This window comes from Chamaea fasciata, unplaced genomic scaffold (assembly GCF_029207755.1).
Source record: "Chamaea fasciata isolate MVZ Bird 193981 ecotype frontalis unplaced genomic scaffold, bChaFas1.0.hap1 SCAF_15, whole genome shotgun sequence".
Classification (NCBI taxonomy): Eukaryota; Metazoa; Chordata; class Aves; order Passeriformes; family Sylviidae; genus Chamaea; species Chamaea fasciata.
This window is the reverse complement of record NW_027094100.1, coordinates 15,806,243-15,825,522: the sequence shown is the minus strand read 5'-3', so window position 1 is coordinate 15,825,522 and position 19,280 is coordinate 15,806,243. Positions and strand designations below refer to the sequence as shown.

The window sequence follows — 19,280 nt, the reverse complement described above, 5'->3', positions numbered from 1 at the left end:
CTCGTTAACGGCGGTGGGAGCTCCAGCGAGACCGATCGCTGCCCGGGGCACCGGTATTACCCCGCAGATGCTGCGTTCGTCCCCGCGGTAGATTAAGAAGAGCCCAGATCGCGGCTGCTGCCAAATCCCCCGGCCGCGTCCCCCGCCGTGCCGGTCCTAACCTTTACCAGATGGTTAAGCCCCTCCAGACTTGATTACATTTCCCTGCACACCGTTTTCCTTGTAATGCGGAGTTTTTAATTACAGGAGCAGGGGGATTACAGCCCTGGATAAAGCTGAGCCCATCAGCGCGGAGGCACAGAGACCCCCCCCCCTTCTTTCCCTGCCTCCTTCCCACCCCCGACACCCCGCTTGCCCACAGCCCTGCGTCCCAAATCCCGCTCCCCCACCGGGCACCCCAATGTCAGCCCCCTCGGGCTCTCGGGGCACGATCCTGCCCAGATACCCCGGGTTCTGCCTCCCCACACCCCCAGCGGTCCCCCCACCGCGGGCACAAACTTTCCGCCCCCCGCGGAAGGCGAGGGGGAGGCGGGAGCAGAGCGAGCCGCGGGTCCCCCGCTGGCCCCCGAAGCGCGACAGACGGCGGCCCCTGCGCCCCCCTTCCCCTCCCCGCCCCGGTACCGCTCACGGTCCCTGCGCTGGCCGATCCGTTCTCCCCGCAGACCCGTCTCCAGCCGCCGCCGCGCCCGGGCAGCTCCGTGAGTCGCCTCCCACCGTCGCCGTCCCCGGAGGCGCTCGGTAACGGGACGGGGCGGCCGCTGCCCCCGCCCCGCTGCTGCTCAGGGTGCGGATAATCCCCTAACGATCTAGTTAAAGGCTCGAAGGGGCTCGGAGCGGCTTTAGCCGGGCATTGATATTTCCCCGCCTTTGTCTCTGCTTACCGGTCCCCGTAGGGAAGGGAACGGCCGGCCCCAACAGCTCCCCCCACCTTGCTCCCCACGGGGACCCGAGTGGGAAGCAGGATGCAGGGCCGACCGGGAGACCGGAGGAGGCAGGAGGCAGGAGGCGGCGGAGCTGGAGGGGTTTGTCGGGCTGGGAAAAGGATCTGGTCCCTGGGAGTGCAGCGAGACCCACGCGGGACGTGCCGCGCTCGTGGGGTCGGCGGTCGGGGAGGACGGCTGGCAGGGGCGGGCAGGTGGAAGGAGCGGAGCGCCCGGGACACGCGTGGGCTCGGGCCGCTCACGGGTGGAATCGGGACGGCTCCCGGTAAGTGAAGCCCAGCCTGCATCGGCAGCGCCGGTCACTGCCAGCCTGTCCCCCGCGCCATCTCCCACGCCAAGACCACCCCTGGCGGCGTCGTTGTCACCCCCGCCCCGATCTGTTTCTTTCTAATCCCTCCCCAAGCCCCGATTTGAGCCCCCCCCGCCCCCCCTTTTCCATCACCGCCCAGCCCTCCCGGGGCTGAGACCCCGGGGGTGGGATGGAGCGGGTAGGGCTCCTCCGGGAGCCCCTCGAGTGCTGCTCAGGCCAGAAGGGGATTGAGGGTGGGGGTGAGACGGGGCACAGATTTTTTCGGGGGTCTTATTTCATTCCCTCCAGTCCCTCCCCCGTCTCCGACCAAACGCATTCTGCAAAATCATTGGAGCGGCTCTGGTCCTATTGTTTGATTTAGAGTAAAATATTCACCACCACTTCCTGCTCCCCCAGGTGCACCGGCAGGATCCGAGCCCCCCCCCGACTCTCTGCCCGGTCCTTCCCACCCGTCTTCAGCTCTGCTTGGTAATGCACCCCCACCCCCGCACATCTCCATCGCTACTTCCTTGGGGGGGGAACTGTGTCATGTCCCCCTTGCTTCCCTCCCCTAAGGGAGATCACAGGATAGTCCCATCCTGTTCATTTTCCTCATCTCCTCAGACCTTGTAGTTTCTTCTAGCTCCTCTCCCAGACCCCATGATTTCAGGGGACCAAGGTCAAACGGGGTGGGGGGGGTGGGAGGGGTTAGGGAGAACAGATTTGTTCCAAGGATCCCTTTCCTGAAGGAAATGGCACAGGCTGGGGGGGGCTGCAGAGGGGTGAGGAATCCAAAGAGGAGCCTTTTTGGGGGGAACCTAGCAGAGGAGGGTGAGCAGCAGGATGGGGGGATGGAATGGGGACAGCGCATCACTACCACCCCACTTCATACCCTGTAGATTTTAAGGCCCCTCTTGTGGTGCAGAAGAGTGTTCAGCTGCCAGCCCTGTTCTCTTGGGGTAGGGAATCAGAACGCGGCTAGGAGCTTGTTTTTGGAAAATGCTGGAAGCTAGGAGGGGGTATGTCTCTCTGAGATGTCTTGGCACAGGCGGGCGGGTGGCCAGATGCCGCAGGTCAGCTCTGATGTGCCTTGGCAAGGCCAGCCAGAGAGATCAGGGTGGGATGTAGCAGGAGATGCCGCAGGTTGAGCTGCCTTGGAAAAGTCATGCAGAGAGCAAAGGACTGGGGGGGACCATCACTCAGCTGCCTGTGGGCACTAAACCCTGCTCAGCCACCACTGCCACTCCATTTTCCTGCCTGCTGCGTTCTGGGGCAGCAGAAGGGGCTGCAAGAAACGCTGTCCCTGCCAGACCACACAGCCCTTCCCCCAGCTCCCCAGGGCGCCCGTCTGCCCAGCCGTGCATGTGGCTGCGCTGCTCCCTTCTCGCTCCAAGCGGGAGCAGTTATAGTTTGTGGTGCCCAGGAGGGCAAACGCAGTGGAAAGGAGGGGGGTCTCCTGATGGGAATGAGAGCAGCCCTGGCCCTGCAGCTGGGAAGTCACTCTGGGGTTGCTTTTGTAGGGTTGAGTGCTGGGGATTCGGTCTGTGAAGGCACAATACTTTCTTGCAGCAGGATGCCCCGACCAGTGCTCCTTCTGCTCCGAGGCTTTGGTTCCCTGCCTTCCCTTGGGAGGAAAACCCATGCCCTGAAGGGGATGGTGGCCGTTTTGGTGTGTTTATCAGGGCTGGTGGGCACTCTGCCTGCCCTTGTGTGCTGCAATGCAAGATATGACACATGCCCTTCTCCTTTCGGAAGTGCACAGGATGAGAAAGTAGGGGCATGAGCTGGAGAAAGGAAATTCTTATTAAGGAAAAAATTTTCACCACGGGGGTGTCACAGGGACCAGACTGGGACAGGGATTGTCATCCTGGAGATGCTCCTGAGCTGCCAAATCCCCTGATAGTAGGGATGCCCCAGGGTCCTCCAGATGTCCCAACAGAAAAAAAACCCTTGTGAACTAGGGAAGTCTCAGTCACTGAACAGAGATGAGTAGATCACCAAGGCAAGGGAAAGAGCTGCCCAGAGAGCCCAGGCTTCCAGAGCACAGCCTTCCCTTTACAGGCATATGCCCAGGGGTGGAGGGAGCAATGAAGGCTGCTGGGACTCTATTCCCCCTGGAAGTCCTTGTTCATGGAGTTTGCTCAGCAAGGTGCTGGGAGTTTCTTACCACCCTCCTCTTCCTCTGTAGTGGTGCAGGAAGACCTTTCGCACCAGGCATGATGTGTTTCATGAACTTCCAGGAGGTTTGTAGGTGAGGTGGTCAACACAAGGCTCACTACTGGTAGAAGGCACTTGACTCTCTTGGCAGCCACACACAGGGACAACACCCCCAGTCCCTTCGCCTGGGACAGATGGAAACTGAAACAGGCTCAGCTCCAAGTGAACCCTCTGTAGCTGTCACCTCCTTTTGGGCATTTTCAGGACATGGGGCCCAGTCCTGCTCAGCCTCTGAGGGAGGCAGCTCTGACTCCCTGTAGGACACAGACTTCAATGGCAGCTCAGGAAGCCAGGTCTCCCCTCCAGCTCCGGAGGGGGCAGAATTTCTTGTAAGCCAAACTACCAAAGGAGCTGCTCTCATGGCTGGCGTCTTGTTCCACTTGGAGCAAGAGACTGGGGATGCAAAGCAAAAGAAGTGTGTCCCCACTATGCTGAGAGCTGGTACTACTCATTTTACTGTGGGTATCATCTTAGAGGGTCTCCCTAAAATGTCCTGAGGGAATGTCTCCTTTCTGCTGGTAAGGATGAAGGAACAGTGAGCAGGAAAGAAAGGTGGACAGCAGTGTGATGATTGCCTGGGGGAAGAGCAGAAGCTTTTTGAGAGAGGAGGTGACACTTCTCCTCTGTCAGGCACCAGTGTGACTGGTGTTGGAATATTATGCACAACATTTGTGCCAGAAGTTCTGAAAGGTTAAAAAATTGATTCAAGTCTTGGAACAATACTTTACAGGGAGAAGTACAAGTGAAACTGACTGAACTCTGTGAAGAAAGAAACCAGAGGAGAAATGATGGTAGAGCCAGGGAGATGTTATCAGGAGGAAATGCTTTGGACAGTTAGAAGGAATGCAGAGCCATGGCTTGAGCCTGACAGCTTCGTGCATTGGGCAGTGAGAGGGGACCAAGCTGTCAGGACTTTTGATGGTGTCTCTGTCTTTTGGTGTCTGCAGATCCACGCGGAACAAAAGATACCCAAGTCCCCCAGTGCATCATGACGAAGTGGGAAGACTGGGAGTGGGAAGAGTGGTTCTAATTGATCTCACCTCCTCTAGCAGAGAAACCACTGTAGCTCTTCCATTCATGTTGAAGCTGGGACCCCAGTGAGGAGGCCAAGAGCCAGAAATCAAAATGGATGTTTCCTCTCCCCGCAGATATCTTGCATCACCAACACCCAAACAAAACCTGTGTGCCTGCAGTTCACGTTGAAGTCCCATATCCCTGGGATAGGTTGGTGGTTTCAGAAGGGAAAGGCATGTAAAGGCACATTCTCCTTTATCCCCATTTCTAAAATTCTAATTCTTCCAGTCCTGGACAGATACGGGGATGTTTCCTGCTTTCCTGTCCCTTCTTTCACTTCATTTCTCTGTCTCCATTCCCAGGATAGGGACCACCTCTATCCTCCCACTCTCCCCTGGCCCGTGCCAGGGACTTTGTCTCCCTGAGACACGCCCCACCATCCCCATCTTCTCCTGGGAGCTTTGCAGATCCTCCAAGCCTCCCTTTTCTCCCCCACCAGCCCTACTTCTTTCCTCCTTGTCTGAGAGATCAGTCATCGAGGGTGTCAACGCACACGCACCCGACTCCCCCGGGAGGATGGGGAGCTGGAAGCTGGGGGTGGTGTTCTGCTGCGAGAAGGCAAAGCTGCCATCAGCAGCTGCTTTGATCTGGAGACAATTACAGACGAGTGTAGGACCCTGCTCCACTCAGCCAATAAATAATGGAATTTGTGTGTTGACACAGACAGATTTCCCCCAAACTGTCAGAGAAGGGGAGACGGAGTGAGCGAACGGGAGCCCGAGAGGCTGGAGGGAAGGAGAGAGAAGCAGGAAGGGGAAGGAATGAAGTGGGCCTGTGGGAAAACAGGGAGAAGGAAAAAAAAAAGTTTGGGAAGGCAACACTGATGGGGGGAGCTGGGCAGGGAGGAGAAGGAGCCTAAGGAACACATATTTGTAGAGGGGAAAGAAAATCAAGACAGGAACTGTGGGTGGAGAGCGGGGGGAGTGCTGCATACGCAGCTGGAAGCAGAGGGAAAAAAAAAATCTGAAGGTGGAAAAGAAAGAGAAGGAGGAACAAAGGCATGGCAGTGTCCCCGGGGCTCCCCGGCTGCCTGGCAGATCACACGCTCTCCGAGCAGGGACCATATTCCCGCAGCCCTCCGCAGAGCGGCCCTGACCCCCCCGAGGCGCTCAGCACTGCGGAGCTGGCGATGGGGAGGCACGCATGAGTTGGTGAAATGGTGCCACTGGTGTGCAGCCAACAGCAGAAATTTGCTCTGAGATCACAAGTCCCTGAAAAACCTCCTGTGGATGCCCTGTCCCCATGCTCCCCCTGCTCCTCCCCATCTCCCTCTCCCTGCTCCCTCTCCAGCCTGGAGCTGTTTGTTCTCTGGCTGCTGATGGTTTTGTACTTCATTTACGACAAAGCAAAACCTCCCTTGTGCTCAGGAGCCCCACACTGAGCCCAGCAGAAACCATCCATCCAGCAAGCCTCCAACCTGGATGCAGCAACAGACCTGACAGGATGGGGGAGGCACTGGATTTGTCCCCTTCCTCCCAGTTTGCAACACTCAAGAGTCCTGTTTGCTCCCTCTTGGCCCCATCTGTGGCCTGAGCTGGCTCAGCCCCAAAATTGAATGTGTGGAGTATGGCCCAACTTGCCAAGGTCTCCAGGACAAGCACCACTTCACTGTGGGCGTCCCTGGCTCCCAGCTTGACCCTTTTAGCAAAAGCTGCCATCCAAGTTTGCCATCCAAGCTCCATGGGAAGCAAGTATCTCCCAGCTCAGGGATCCTCCCCTCTATAAATCTTCACCTCGCCCTATCTCTACCTCCCACCCCTTCTTCAACCAATGCCCAGAGAAGTTGTGGCTGCTCCATCCCTGGAAGTGTTCAAGGCCAGGTTGGATGGGGCTTGGAGCAACCTGGGCTGGTGGAAGGTGTCTCTGCCCGTGGCAGGGGGTTGGAACTGGCTGATCTTCAAGGTCCCTTCCGACCCAAACCATTCCAGTATCCTGTGATTCCTATTCTCTTTTGCAGCAACCCCAGCTCTAATCAGAGGCTGGACCTTGGCTTTTGAACAGATCAGATTCTCCCCTGGGGACACTTTGTTGCCCCCACCCAAGGAAGGCAGGACAGGATACAGCTTGGGCCAAGCACTGACTGGTCCAGGTGGCTCTCAGTACACAAGGTCTCCTCAGAGCTGGAAGGGGGCAGGAATACTGGCTCCAGAGTTGTGTGGGATGGTGCCACAGCACTGATGGGACTGATGGCAGACCCAGGAGCCCCGACAGAGCAGGGGTTGGTGGCACAGACTCCCAGCACCACTGTACCAGGTCAAAGCCAGGCAGCAGGGAGGATTTCCAGGGATATTGCCTGTGGATGTTGTTTAGCTTTAACGCTGGCAAATGGCAGGAATGCCTGCCTAACTGGGGCAGCAGTAGCTTGTGGCCTGAGCAGTGGGAGGACTGGAGCTCCTGCCAAGCGCTTAAATCTTTCAGGATGTAAAAACTGGTGTAAATCACTGAAAAACCAGGTCTTTCTGCTAATAGTCACAGGGAACGATTCAGCTAGCCCAGACAGGGTAACACACAGGGCCAGGCTGGGACCCCTTCTCTAGAATCACTTCAGCTCCCTGGTCCCAGTCATTTTACTGGGATGGTGGGAATGCTGCTGCTGGTCCTCATCTCATCCCAAGCAAGGATGCGTGGAGAGTGAGGGGAAGGTGGATGAGCAGGAGAGGGCAGCGTTGAAGAAGTGCACAGAAGCCTTCCAAGGGGCCCAGGAAAGAAAGAAAAAAGAGCAGCTGGGTATTTGTGCTCAGCCCCTCCATGAGGCCTCAGCCCCTCATCACAGGATGAGGCCAGGGAAGAGGTCTGGGAGAGAGGAAGTGGAGGTGGCAAGACAGATTTATGGTTTTTTCTGGTGTTTGCTGTGATGCCCAACTACTTCTGCAAACACTGCCATCAATATTTAGTGGGATGGAGGCGAGGGAGGCCAGATGAACCTGTGCACAGACCCCAGCCTTCCTCCAGTTCCTCCAAGCCACAGGTCACAAGGAACTTGCACCTCTGCCCAGGCACTGGGAACAAGCACCAGGCTGGCTCCAGGCACCTCAAAGCACTTTCACATTGAGGACACCCCAGGACATCCCAGCCTGGGTGAGCAAACCATGTAAAACAGCTCTCCTTACTCCAGCAGATCCCAGTTTTAACTTGTGGAAGAGCTAATGAGTACCAGTTGGGACAGAGCACCCCAGCCTTGTCACTGGTGAGGGGAAAAAGGGGACCTGCAGAGCTGGGTCTTCTTTCTCTCCAAGTAAAATGCCAAGTCCTGACCCATATGGGTACATCCAGCACCTCAAATTCAACATGTAGATGGTGAATGATCAACAAGGAGTCATGGAGAAGTACTCTTCCAGCACTGGGGGCTGAGAGCCAAGGGTTAACACCTCACTTAAGTAGTGGTGGGAGCAAAGGGTTAACATGGCTGGTACAGGGAATGTTATCTGTCTCTTCTCTAAATATTATTTCCTCCCATGAAACCAGCTTTTCATCCTTGGCTAGAGGCAGCTCCTGCTGCTGGGAATCCAGCAGGAGCTTGTATCTGCTGCTGCACACACCACTGCTCCCAGCAAGCTGCCGAGACAAAGAGCTGCGCTCCCCCGGTGCCAGCAGCCCCAGCACGGGGAGCTGGGGCTGGGGCTTCGGCCCCCAGGGTGCAGGTGGCCTCGGGATGGGCTTGAGGATGACAGGCTTTACACCAAAGAGGAATCTCGTTACTGAAAGCACTGCACTGTGGAGGGATTTCCTCCCTGTCTCGCAGGGACCAGGAGAGGCAGGAGGGACAGGCAGGGCCCAGCGGCAGGAGGCTGTGCAAACCTCACCATCACCCCAGGAAGGTTTCTGGGGGGCTGTCCGTTTCACACCTTGCACCTTGGGTGTGTCAGGATGGACAAGAAGATCAGGATACACCGTGGGAAAACCAAGAGAGCAGTCACTGGCTCCAAGGTCACGAGCTGGAAAAGACGGGGGGGTGCAGGGCAGCCTCTGCCCCCTCCTCAGCATTCACCAGCTGAAGGGCTGCATTGAGGGGCTGGGTGTCTGCAAAGCTGGTGGCTGGAATAAAATGGCTGCTGCTAAATCTTCTCTGAAACATCCTAAACTTTTAATGTGTATGAAACCACGGCAGCATCCCTTTCGCACCCCGGAGGGCACAAAGGCGCGAGCGGCTCCGCTCTCCCATTCAGCCGGAGCCACGTGCTGCAGCCTGAACAGCGCTAGGAACGTGGCTGGAATGAAAGTCGCCCTCCCAGCCCGTGTGCTCAGAGAGCCAAAGTCAAAGGATTGCCAAGTTAAAAGGGTCAAACCTCCAAGGACAGCTGTATCTGACTGGCTATATATCATTTCAATAGCATCTTCAACGGGGATTATAATCTGAATTGAAGCGGAAAGACCTGAGGCAATGAAGCTGTCAGCAGGCTAAGATTAAGGAATTAAAACAGCAGCACAACATTACAGGATTTGTTCTAGATGTATTAGAAAGAGCAGGCTAAACACTGCAGCCTTCCCCAGGCTGGAAATTTCATACGAGCACGGAGAAGGGCAAGCGCAAGGATTTCATCAATATACATAGAAAGAGAGAGGAGAGCGAGACAGAGCTACGAAAACCCAGCCATGCAAAATATAAATCCTAGCTGCAGACGGAAATGAGTCACACAAGGTTTGACTGAGGTAAATAAAAGCAGAAATGAAGTGGATTTAGGGGAAGGCAGAGGTGAAAAGACACTGACAGCCAGTAGACAGGAGAAAAATGGCCCTTAATATACTAAGGCTGGTAAAATCTGGAACGCAGCCCAGCCTGTCTTGGATTGCCTGATGGGAATGAAGGTCCCCAGCCCTGAACTCCCTTCCCTTTCCATATTCTTACACCCATCTCCAGAATTACTTAAAAACCCCAAGAATGATGGCAATGACCTGCCTAGGGCAGCTGGGAGCTGAGCCAGGAGAGGAGAGCACACATCTCACCTCTGCCACCACTGGGGTCCCCAGAAGGCCACCCCAGCACTGTGCTGCTGGAAGACACCAGCAGCTCTTCTCAGTGGGAAACAGAAGCTCTTGAAATAAAGAAGGCAGCAAACCCCCACCAAAGGGCCCATTAAAACGTTCCGTTTATTTTTGGCAAAAAAATTGTACACACCTTTCTTTAATTGGCTCTATCCTAGACCAGTCACAGGGAGGAATTTCTCCCCTACCTTAAAGATACTGAAATTATGGGATAAAACACAAAGAAAAGAAGGGAGGTCTCCCTTGCCGATAAAACACACAGGAAAGTTTCAGCAACCCAGACTCCATGCAGCCACCAGCTCTGCTCAGCACAAGCCATAAAGATGCACCTCTCACACTGCTTGCTGCGGCACATTTCCTTCATCACGGGCCTGAAAGCAACTAAATCCCTCCCAGCATCTCAAACACAGCTTGGGTGACAAGCAGGGCCTGGCTGACAACTAGATTAATCCTGAACCAGGCCACCTGTGCAGAATGTGCACTTTATTGACAAAAAATGTACCCAACAGAGCACTTCCCTGCACACACACGGCCACAGAGCAGCTGAGCAGCCAGATCTAGGACACAGAAGGAGAAGCTAATGAGAGGCAGAGCTTGATCTGCAGCACAGGTAGAGCATGGAATCGCTTTTCAACTCTTCCAGCCAACCTCTACTGGGAGATTTACATACAAGTCCTCAATCAAGTCTTTGAAGAGTTATCCAGAGTTCCCTGGGTAAAAACAAACTGTTTAGAGAAAGAGGAGAGTCCAGAGCTGCTCAGTGGCTCTTTTTGGTTGAGCCGAAACCAGAGAAACCCATCACAGCTGCCATTTCATCATCCTCTTCAAATGTCAAATCTTCCTCTGCCCGCCTCTTCTTCTCTCTCTGCTTCTCCTTCTTGTAGGCTTTGGCCTTCTCCTCCTGCAGCAAGGAACACAACAGCAAAACAATTTGCACCTCCTGAGCTGAAGGAGTTTTGAGACACCAGGTACTGCACAATCAACACAAATCCTGCTCACAGTAGCCAAGCTGTGCCTGAGGAAATAAACAAACAGCAGAAATCCTGGCCTGCAGTCGTCAAGGAGGAAGCTCACTAATGAATCCAGACCACCCCCTTTCCCAGGCCAAGAGCAGAGCCACACACACAAATAGACGAAATGAACCGTTATCAAACTCTCTCTTCTGAGCAAACATCCCAAGTTTTGCCTGGAATCAAGGCTGAGACAAGAAGGAGCTGGTTTGAAAGCAGGAGGCCATTCCCTTGTCCAACACTTTGTGCCAGTGACTGTGATGCCTGTTGGCTCTCAGCCTGCAGAGTGACAGCTGCTCACTGGAACAGAAGCTGAAGCTCTGAGCAGCTTTGAGAGGGGTTTTGGCATCAAAGAGTTTGCGCTGCTCTAATCAAAGTGCTTTGCTCTGTGAGGATCATGAGCCCTGGAACAGAGCCAGGTTTGTACTGGGTGACACCAAAGCATGGCTTCAGCTCCCAACTTAGCAACTGCTCCCACCATTCTCATCATCATCCGTTGTGCTCCTGAGCACAGCCATGCCCGGGAGAAAGTTGCACCAGGAGCTGCTGCTGATTTCCTTCTTGCCATCCATTCACTGGCAGCAGCTTTTTAACCCACAGAACTCCCTTTGCTGCTGGGCAACCTCCCAGCTAGCCCCCAAACAGACGGGGCTCAGCAGCACCACAGCCTGCCTGGGAGCAGAGCAAGGGGCTGCTCTGTGAGCACCCCAAAGAGCTCCCCTGTGGTGAAGCAAAGCTCAGGGCTTGGGCAGGGAGACTCAGGCAGTGATTTGTAACCTTGGTTTATGTGGCTGCTGATAGAGGAGAAGCACCCAGAAAAGCTTCTCAGCTGCCAGAACTTTGTTGGGTCTTCAAATAATTGACTTTCATGTTTACTAACACCTAAGCCCCAGTTTGAGAGAAATCTGCTGTCTTTTATCACCTCCTCACACATTTTGCACCACAACATGATGTTCACAAAGCCCTTCTACACTTGGGGAGGCCACACAGAAGCAAGTGCCCTGTGGAAGGAGATTCCAGCAATCCTAAGAGCTGTGAAAGATAATGGATGAAGATGTAGATCCGCTACCAGATCATGCAAGTTCCAACACAACTAGTGGGAGACAAAAAATGGACTTGTGCTGTCCTCAGTAGAAATCTGAACCACCAAAAGTTACTCTCACACAGAAAGAGGGAAAAAGGTTTCCAGGGACAGCAATACAAATTTTTCAAAAGCAGAAAAACAAACCCCACTCATAGGAGCAGGCGAGAAGCCCGTGCTACCAGGAACGCTTCTGAGGAACAAGAGTAGGAACCACAGGTGATTTCCTCCCAAAAGAGGTTTCTGGGGAGCTTTGCTTCCTCAGTTGTTGCCCAGACTCACCTCCTCACGGAGTTCCTTCATCCTCTCCTCAAAGTCATAATCCTTCTGCTTCTCCTCCATCTTCTTCTTGTTCACCTCAAAGCGTTTCTTCACCTGGTCCAGTGTGGAACGCTCCACCCGCATGGACATGCCCAGGTTCCTCTGGTCTGGAGAACACGAGTGGAATCAGCAGTGTTCAGCAACACTTCAGCGTTCTGCACAAAGTCTCCATCCCTGATCCCAGCTTAAACAGCACAGCACCACCTTCCTGCCTGTCCTCCCCCTCACAGCACCTTACAGACTAAGGGTTTTTTAGCTTGGGCAGGTGGGCTTTAGGGGGATACCATAACCCCCACAACAATCCAAACACTACTTGTAACAAGAACACAGACTATTCTTTAAAGGTTCCTTATTTGAATACTCCCTGTCATGTGGGTGCTTTGATGCTTCAGGAAATTTGATCTTGGACCAGTGGAATAAAAAACGGGTTGGAGTGTTGAAAAAGGAGCCAGAATAAAACTGACAGGCTGGCATTTCTCAGCTGTGGGCGATGCTAAACAAGACAAGAGTGGCACTCAGAGATCCTGATTACACAGGACATTCCTAGCTAAAGCAGAGAATATAAAGTCAGGCCTCTGATTCAGTGGCTCCTCAGAGCAGATTCACAGTTTTTCACTTGTGGGTAAGCCTGTGCTGATGGGGCCACCCCCAGAAATGCCTCCAGCCTACATTCCTGAGTGGATCCAAACAGCCTGTTCACTCCAGCAGCCCTGCACAGGTTTGTCCCGGGGATGCAGCAGCACTTAGAGGCTTAAATTACACACCAGGAATTAGTAAAAGGGCTGCCAAGAACAAGCAAGTTTGAGCCAGATTTACTGACTGGTTTAGAAGTTCCCAGACATGCTCATACTAAGGTACTGTGCAACCAGCCACTTTCCAATCCCAGCTCAACCCTGTAACTCATGCCCATCCACACAGCCATGCCAGGATTTTTGATTCCAGATTCTCTCATATGAACTTCTTGCTCATCTCCCAACATGTCAAACAAGGCAGGCTGGCACCTTCCTCCCATTCACATAAACGCACAGGTTTTTAAAACACTGTGTTTTCTTTTCTGAGCTACAGTAAAATCACTCCTCAGGTTTCTTCTGAACATCCTGTGCTCACACAGCCATGTGTGCAGGTCCAGAGCACACACATCCCTGCCTTTTTGTGAAGAGGCGATTTTCTGACTCCACAAGGAGCCAAAAACACCGTCATGAGCAGGAATAACATGCAAAGAGTGTCAGTCTGTCCTGCTGCTCCTTTACCTACGCTACATTCCCCACTCTGAACATGCCAAGGAGAACCAATATCCACAGTCAGATCAACAAGGGTATAAGTCCTGATCCAGACTCTGGAGCTCAGGCAACAGCCAGTTCTGAGCTTTATACTCAACTTCCACAAAGAGAAGCTTCTGATCCAAAAATGGGCCAGTCCCAGACATTTTACTTATCTAAGCACTTCTTTACAGTTTCAGTGCTGTAAAAAGCCCCTCTCCAGATTTACAGAGGAGACATCATGATTTGTGGGGTGGACTAGATGACTTCTGAGGGTCCCTTCCAATCCAAACTATTCTAGAATTTTCTGACCCTGGGTTCCTCACAGCACCGACATGATGGATGGGGAAAGTATGTCCACCAACCAGAGCACACCAATCACTGCTTCTGCTGGGCTTATTCCAGGAAAGTGGTCCAGCACTCTGGAAGGTGTCAGGAGATAAGGGCAGCACCTCCACAGCTCTCATGATGAGCTTCTACATCCTGATCTGCTAAGCTCCTGGTCCATGGATAAGTGTTCAGCCCTCAGACAAGGGTGATGCACAAAAGGAACAGTCCCTCCAACTCAACCAACCCTCCAACGAGGCAAAGAAACGGTCCTTACGTTTTTTGCCATTGATGTGATCCAAGAAGTTGATGGAATCTTTCACCACACAGTCACACACGTTACAGTAATACCTGTCAGGAGAGACAGAAAAAATGAACCCCAAAGCATGGCACAAAGCTCAACCCACAGAAGAGCTATTTGAGACAATCTGCATGTCACTGGGGATACAAGACACTTGTCCAGGACAAGAGGGCCCCAGGGAGAGCAAGGCCAAGGGCATACCCAATGGACAAGGCTGCCCTGGAGGTACTGACCCTTACCAACACCCCTCTGACATGAGAGAAACCAAATTCTGAGCTGCTCTGCAAGATACCAACCACAGCATCTTCCCCTTCCAGTCACACCCCACTGGCTGGGATGGACTTTGTGACACAGCCTGCCCTCCCCCAAGGCAGCACATCTCCCTGGCACCACTGCCCAGGGAGACACTAACAGGTTCACTCCTGAGGTGACACAAACTCAACACATTCTTTTCATGCTTTTGATGGCTTAGGGTGAGCTCAGAACCCTTTCAGACTTTGGTGGAACATGATTCACACAAACAGTGGCCAAACATAATTCCTAAGAACAGCTGTCTGGATGTTTCTCCCATCCCAGTGCACAGATACTCAAACCAGCAGCAGTCCCGGTCTCAGGGCAAGCAGGCCTGGTTAAAGACACCCAAGCAGGCAGCAGAGATCTGCCTCTGTCGGTCCTACAGGTGGGCAACACCAATACTAAGGAATAATGTCCAAAGGGGCTCAGCCTGCTGAGCCTCTTCCATATGTTACCCCAGGAGACACAGTGTAGGTGTAGAAAAATGCAGCCCCACCATCCCAGGCTCCAAACACAGAAGCACAGCAGCTCCTGGTGCCCTGGGAGGGGTCCCAGCGGTGTCACAGCTTCCCAGTCCAACCAGCATGACTCTGAGACTTCAATAAGATCACAACCTACCCTCCCATCTCTGACTGAGGGGTAGTTTTGGTGATGACAATGGTTTTCCCCAGCTTGGATTCCAGGTCCACTTTGTAGTCTCGGTGCCGCAGGAGCTCCCTTTTGACGGGCTGAGCTGGTTTGCCTAAAACATAAACAAAAGGTCAAACCTGACATGATGGATTTCATGTTCCCCTTGGTGCAGAGGGGCCTGCTGGGTATCTGGGACTACCTGATCCATGCAGAAAATGCAGCTTTAAATCAGTAAAGGATATAATTTCCTCCTCACTGGTTCCTGGTTCCTATTAGGACCAGGTACATCTCTGAAGTACCTCCAGCTCTGACTTCAGTCATATTCTGAGATCTTGCTTCCAGCAACTGACTGTTCCCCTCCTTCCCCAAAGAAGAGTCAGCCGCTGGAAAGGTTCTCAGTAATTTCTTTGGTCAAAAAAAAATATACCCAGTGGCAAAGGAGAAAGGGTAGGAGCAAGCCAGCTCTTTCCCTTTGAGATTTGACTTCTCACTGCTCTCTCCCTCCCAGATTCCAAGGGTTTGGGAGTCTCACTGCCAATCCAGCACACAACTCACCATCTTTCTTTTCCCTCTCCTCTGTGAGCCGCTTCTCTGCAAGTTTCTCATATTCATCCTTGTCCCACTTCCGGCGGAAGTCCAGGTTCTTGGTCTGGGAGGGAAACAAAGTTCATTAACATTTATTAAACAGAGTGATCACCTCTGAGGGGGTAAAGAGGTGGAATCACCTGGCCTGTGAGGCCAGTGCAGTAAATCAGGAGAATTATATCCCCCTGTCCTCTGCTTTCCATCCAGGAATTAGGGATGTGGTTTAAGATAATCACTCTCAGCACAGCTCTAGCTACCAGCAGAATAATTTCAGAGTGCTAAAAGAAGAAATGAGTTGATCTTAACTGCTCCTGAGATGCTCATCCAGGCTTTTGCCTTGAAAATCAGACTCAAATGGGATTGAAACTGATGGATCTCAGACCTGGGGAGTGCCCCCTGACAAACACAGCAGCAGGATTACAGCTTCTTCTTCCAGAAGCCGAAAGAATCCAAGCTGCAAAGTCAGACAAGGAAGCTGTAAAACACAGCCCGAGCTACAGAGGGTTTGATTACACTGCAGGAGCAGGGAAGGCTGTGCCTGTCTGCTCTCAGCAGTGTCTACGTGCTGCAGGCACCAAAGAGCCCAGCTTGCCATGAAATCACCAGTGTGGGATTTCCAAGTGAGCACATGTACAAACCAGAACAAACTCTGAAACCCTGTCTGTCAAGGTGGGGCTTGGAGGTACCAGGGGAGCACCTGTACAAAGTCCACAGGTTTTGCTGTCCTGGTCCTGCAGCTTCACACAGGGAAGAGCAGAAATACCTCCAAGGCATGCTGGCCCTTTGGGAGCTCCATAGGACAATCTGGCAGTGACAGGAATGGTTTGGGTTGAAGGGACCCTAAAGATCATCTTGTTCCACATCCCCTACCCGGGGTAGGGACACCTTCCACTATCCCAGGTTGCTCCAAGCCCCATCCAACCTGGCCTTGAACACTTTCAGGGATGGGGCAGTCACAGCTTCTCTGGGCAGCCTGTGCCAGGGCCTCACCACCCGCAGAGAGAAAAAATTCTTCCCAGTCTTCAATCTAACCCTGCCCTCTGGCAGTGGGAAGCCATTCCCCCTTGTCCTGTCACTCCTTGTTCAATGTCCTTCTCCAGCTTTCTTGGAGCCCCTTCAGGCACTGGAAGATGCTCCAAGGTCTCCCTGGACAGAGATTGGTGTTCAGTCTCCCCCAGGCTGAACACCCCCAGCCCTCTGTCTCCATAGCAGAGGGGAAGCAGCCCTTGGAGCACATCCATGGCCTCACTCCAACAAATCCATGTCACTCCTATGCTGGGGCCCTGGAGCTGGACACAGCATGCGCATGAAGACAGGCTGAATTCAGGTGAAGCTGGCATTGAAGAATACAAATACTACTTTTTTGGGTGGATTTCACTCAGTCCCCAATACTGAGAGCAGAAGTGATTGGACAAGAATTCCTATTCCACTCACACATCCACTCTGACCAACCCAGCTGAAGCTCTTCCCAGCATCTTCCCCTTCTGCAGCCCAGGCCCCCACACCTGGGATCAGTCACGGTTTCACTCAGCCACCTCCTGAATTTCCTGAGCAGATAACCCCCCTTTGGATTGAGCTGCACTTCCCTCAGCATGGCAGGGAGAGCCTCTCAGTTTCACATTAAAGAAAGGACAAGATGTATTTAAAAACACCTCTGGGGGAGAAGGACCCCCCCACCCCCACCCCACCGCCTTCCCCGTTCAGCCAAATCAAGAATCCAATCACAATCCAAAGGACACAAATCCCATTTGGAGCTACAGCAGCAGCAGCACAGCCATTTAAAGTTCTCTCCTCTGGCAATCCTTCAAATGGAACGAACAACCACTGATAGGGATGAAAACGCCTTGGGGAGGCGTAGAAAAATTCTCATTTATTCCCAGAGCTTCTTAAGCTCTTTAAGGATGTCGTAACAGGTTTTATTAACCACCCTGAGCAAAGAAAAGAAAATATCACTGAGTGTAAATTAACGTTTGGGGGGATTTTCCAGACTCTCCTGCATGCCAGGCATTATCACAAATCGTTGCTGGTGGGAGCCTGCAGAGGGGGAGGTTTATTAGCTGCTTCTCTCTCCTGTTGCAATAAAAGGAAAAAAGAGTATTTTGCAGCTCTTTTACCAATCTGCCTCATCCAGGCATGGGGAAAGAAATTAAACCAAACTGCGTGACAAGATCTTGGTTGGACAATATTGGAAGGGATGTTTCTGGATTGCCCTGGTGGAGGCAAGGGGGCTGCAAGCCCCCAAAATCTTTATCTCAGAGCTGGTTTTGAGTGGCAGAGAATACTTCCCAAATTAATAACAATGATTAATAACCAGAAGTGCCCCACAGCCTCCTGTTCCCTCTGGAGACGGACACCAATGATGTGCCCAGTATCGGCACCAAAGCCTGTTAATCTAGGAGTCCCAAGCCAGGCTCAATCCAACAGGAATTCTCAGCTGGCAGTTGACAATAAGCCACAGGCTACACCTCCCCCACAGGCAGGCATCCTGCTCTGACCTCCTGCACTTCATGGAATCAATCCCGGAATGGTTTGGATGGGAAGGAACCTGGAAGATCAGCCAGTCCCACCCCCCTGCCACAGACAGGGACAACTTTCACTATCTCAGGTTGTTCCAAGCCCCGTCCAACCTGGCCTTGAACAATTCCAGGGATGGGGCAGCCACAGCTTCTCTGGGCAGTGCCAGGGCCTCACTACTCAGTAAGTGGCTTCAAGGAAGGAAAGATGGGCCAAAACCCCTCAAAAACACAGCCCCTGTGCTGCTGACAGCTTTGGGATGAACTGGAGGTGTTCAAACAGCCTGGCTCTCCACTCAGGCTACACCTGCAGCATCGACCTTACCCATCCCATTTTAACACTCACAGAGTCATTTAGATTGGAAAAAACCTCCAAAATCATCAAACTCAAGCTGTGACAGATCCCCACCTTGTCACCCAGTCCAGAGCGCTGAGGGACACATACACTCAGTCCCTGAACACCTCCAGGGATGGTGACTCCACCACCTCCGTGGACAGCCCCTTCCAACGCTGGGCAGCCCATTCTGGGAAAAAAAATTCCTCCTGATTTCCAACCTAAACCTCCCCTACTGCAACTTTCGAGGCTGTTTCCTCTCATCCTGTCACTGGTTGTCTGGGAGCAGAGCCCAACCCACACCCGGCTGCAGTCTCCTGTCAGGGAGCTGCAGAGATGCCCCTCCATCAGGACAGGAAGAAGGCAGCCCTTTTCCCTGGGGAGGGGAGGAACCACCTGCATGAGCCATCGCCCAGGCCTGGAGATGGGTGGGGGTCCCTCCCTGGGGGCTGGAGATGGGTGGGCACCTCCACCGCGGAGGCTGAGGCAGCTCAGTCTCCTCATGCTGCCTGGCGGGGACAGGCGGAGGGCTGGCCCTAGCATGGGAGGACCACAGGACCATTGCGGTTGGAAGACTCCTCCGGGATCATCGAGCCCAACCTATGACCCAACAGCACCTTGTGAACTAGAGCAGGGCATTGAGGGCCACGTTCTGTCGTGTCTTAAACACCTCCAGGGACGGTGACCCCACGACTTCGCTGGTGGGGCGGGATAGCGGTGGGGCCACCCCACTTCCAGCCCTGAAGGTATCGGGGCGTCTCAGGGGAACCCCCTAACCTCCCACCGCCCACACACAGACGTGTAAAGAGCAGAGATGAGCCGCCTCCCACCCCACAAACACCCGCCCACCGCGGCACCCCCGGCCACATCCCTCATCCCGCGGCCTGGCAGCGGCCCTGAGCGCGGCGCGGCGGGGCCCTGCCCCCGGCCCTGCCAAGTCCGGTAGGAGCAGCGGGGACGGCCGAGCGGCCGGCACCCGCACCCCGAGGGCGGCCCCGGCCCCGAGGGCGGCCCCGGCGGCAGCACCTACCCCGCTGCCCGACGCCATGGCGAGCCGAGGGCACAGCACCGGGAACTGTCGCGCGGCGCCGTAAAGCGCGGCCGCCCGCGCGGTCACGTGG

The 19,280-nt window shown here is 53.8% G+C and overlaps 1 protein-coding gene across 1 annotated transcript; it reads right to left on the bottom strand.

Moving 5' to 3' along the window:
* Window positions 1-9,589: 9,589 nt before the first annotated feature.
* Window positions 9,590-19,259, bottom strand: ZMAT2 (zinc finger matrin-type 2). Its single transcript, XM_066197600.1, has 6 exons — window positions 19,190-19,259; window positions 15,283-15,376; window positions 14,716-14,839; window positions 13,780-13,853; window positions 11,878-12,023; window positions 9,590-10,405 (listed from the first exon to the last, which is right to left on the bottom strand). Exons 1-6 carry the CDS (start codon window positions 19,205-19,207, stop codon window positions 10,262-10,264), a joined length of 600 nt encoding a protein of 199 aa, XP_066053697.1. The 5' UTR covers window positions 19,208-19,259; the 3' UTR covers window positions 9,590-10,261.
* Between the last annotated feature and the right edge of the window lie 21 nt (window positions 19,260-19,280).

What these genes read in the sequence shown, in the direction of transcription:
- ZMAT2 (XM_066197600.1), bottom strand. An exon ending in CCTCAGTCAGAGATGGGAGG is followed by an intron (nt 13,854 to 14,715) that starts GTAGGTTGTGAT and finishes CTCTCCTGACAG; the next exon opens with GTATTACTGTAACGTGTGTG. An exon ending in TCACATCAATGGCAAAAAAC is followed by an intron (nt 12,024 to 13,779) that starts GTAAGGACCGTT and finishes CGTGTTCTCCAG; the next exon opens with ACCAGAGGAACCTGGGCATG.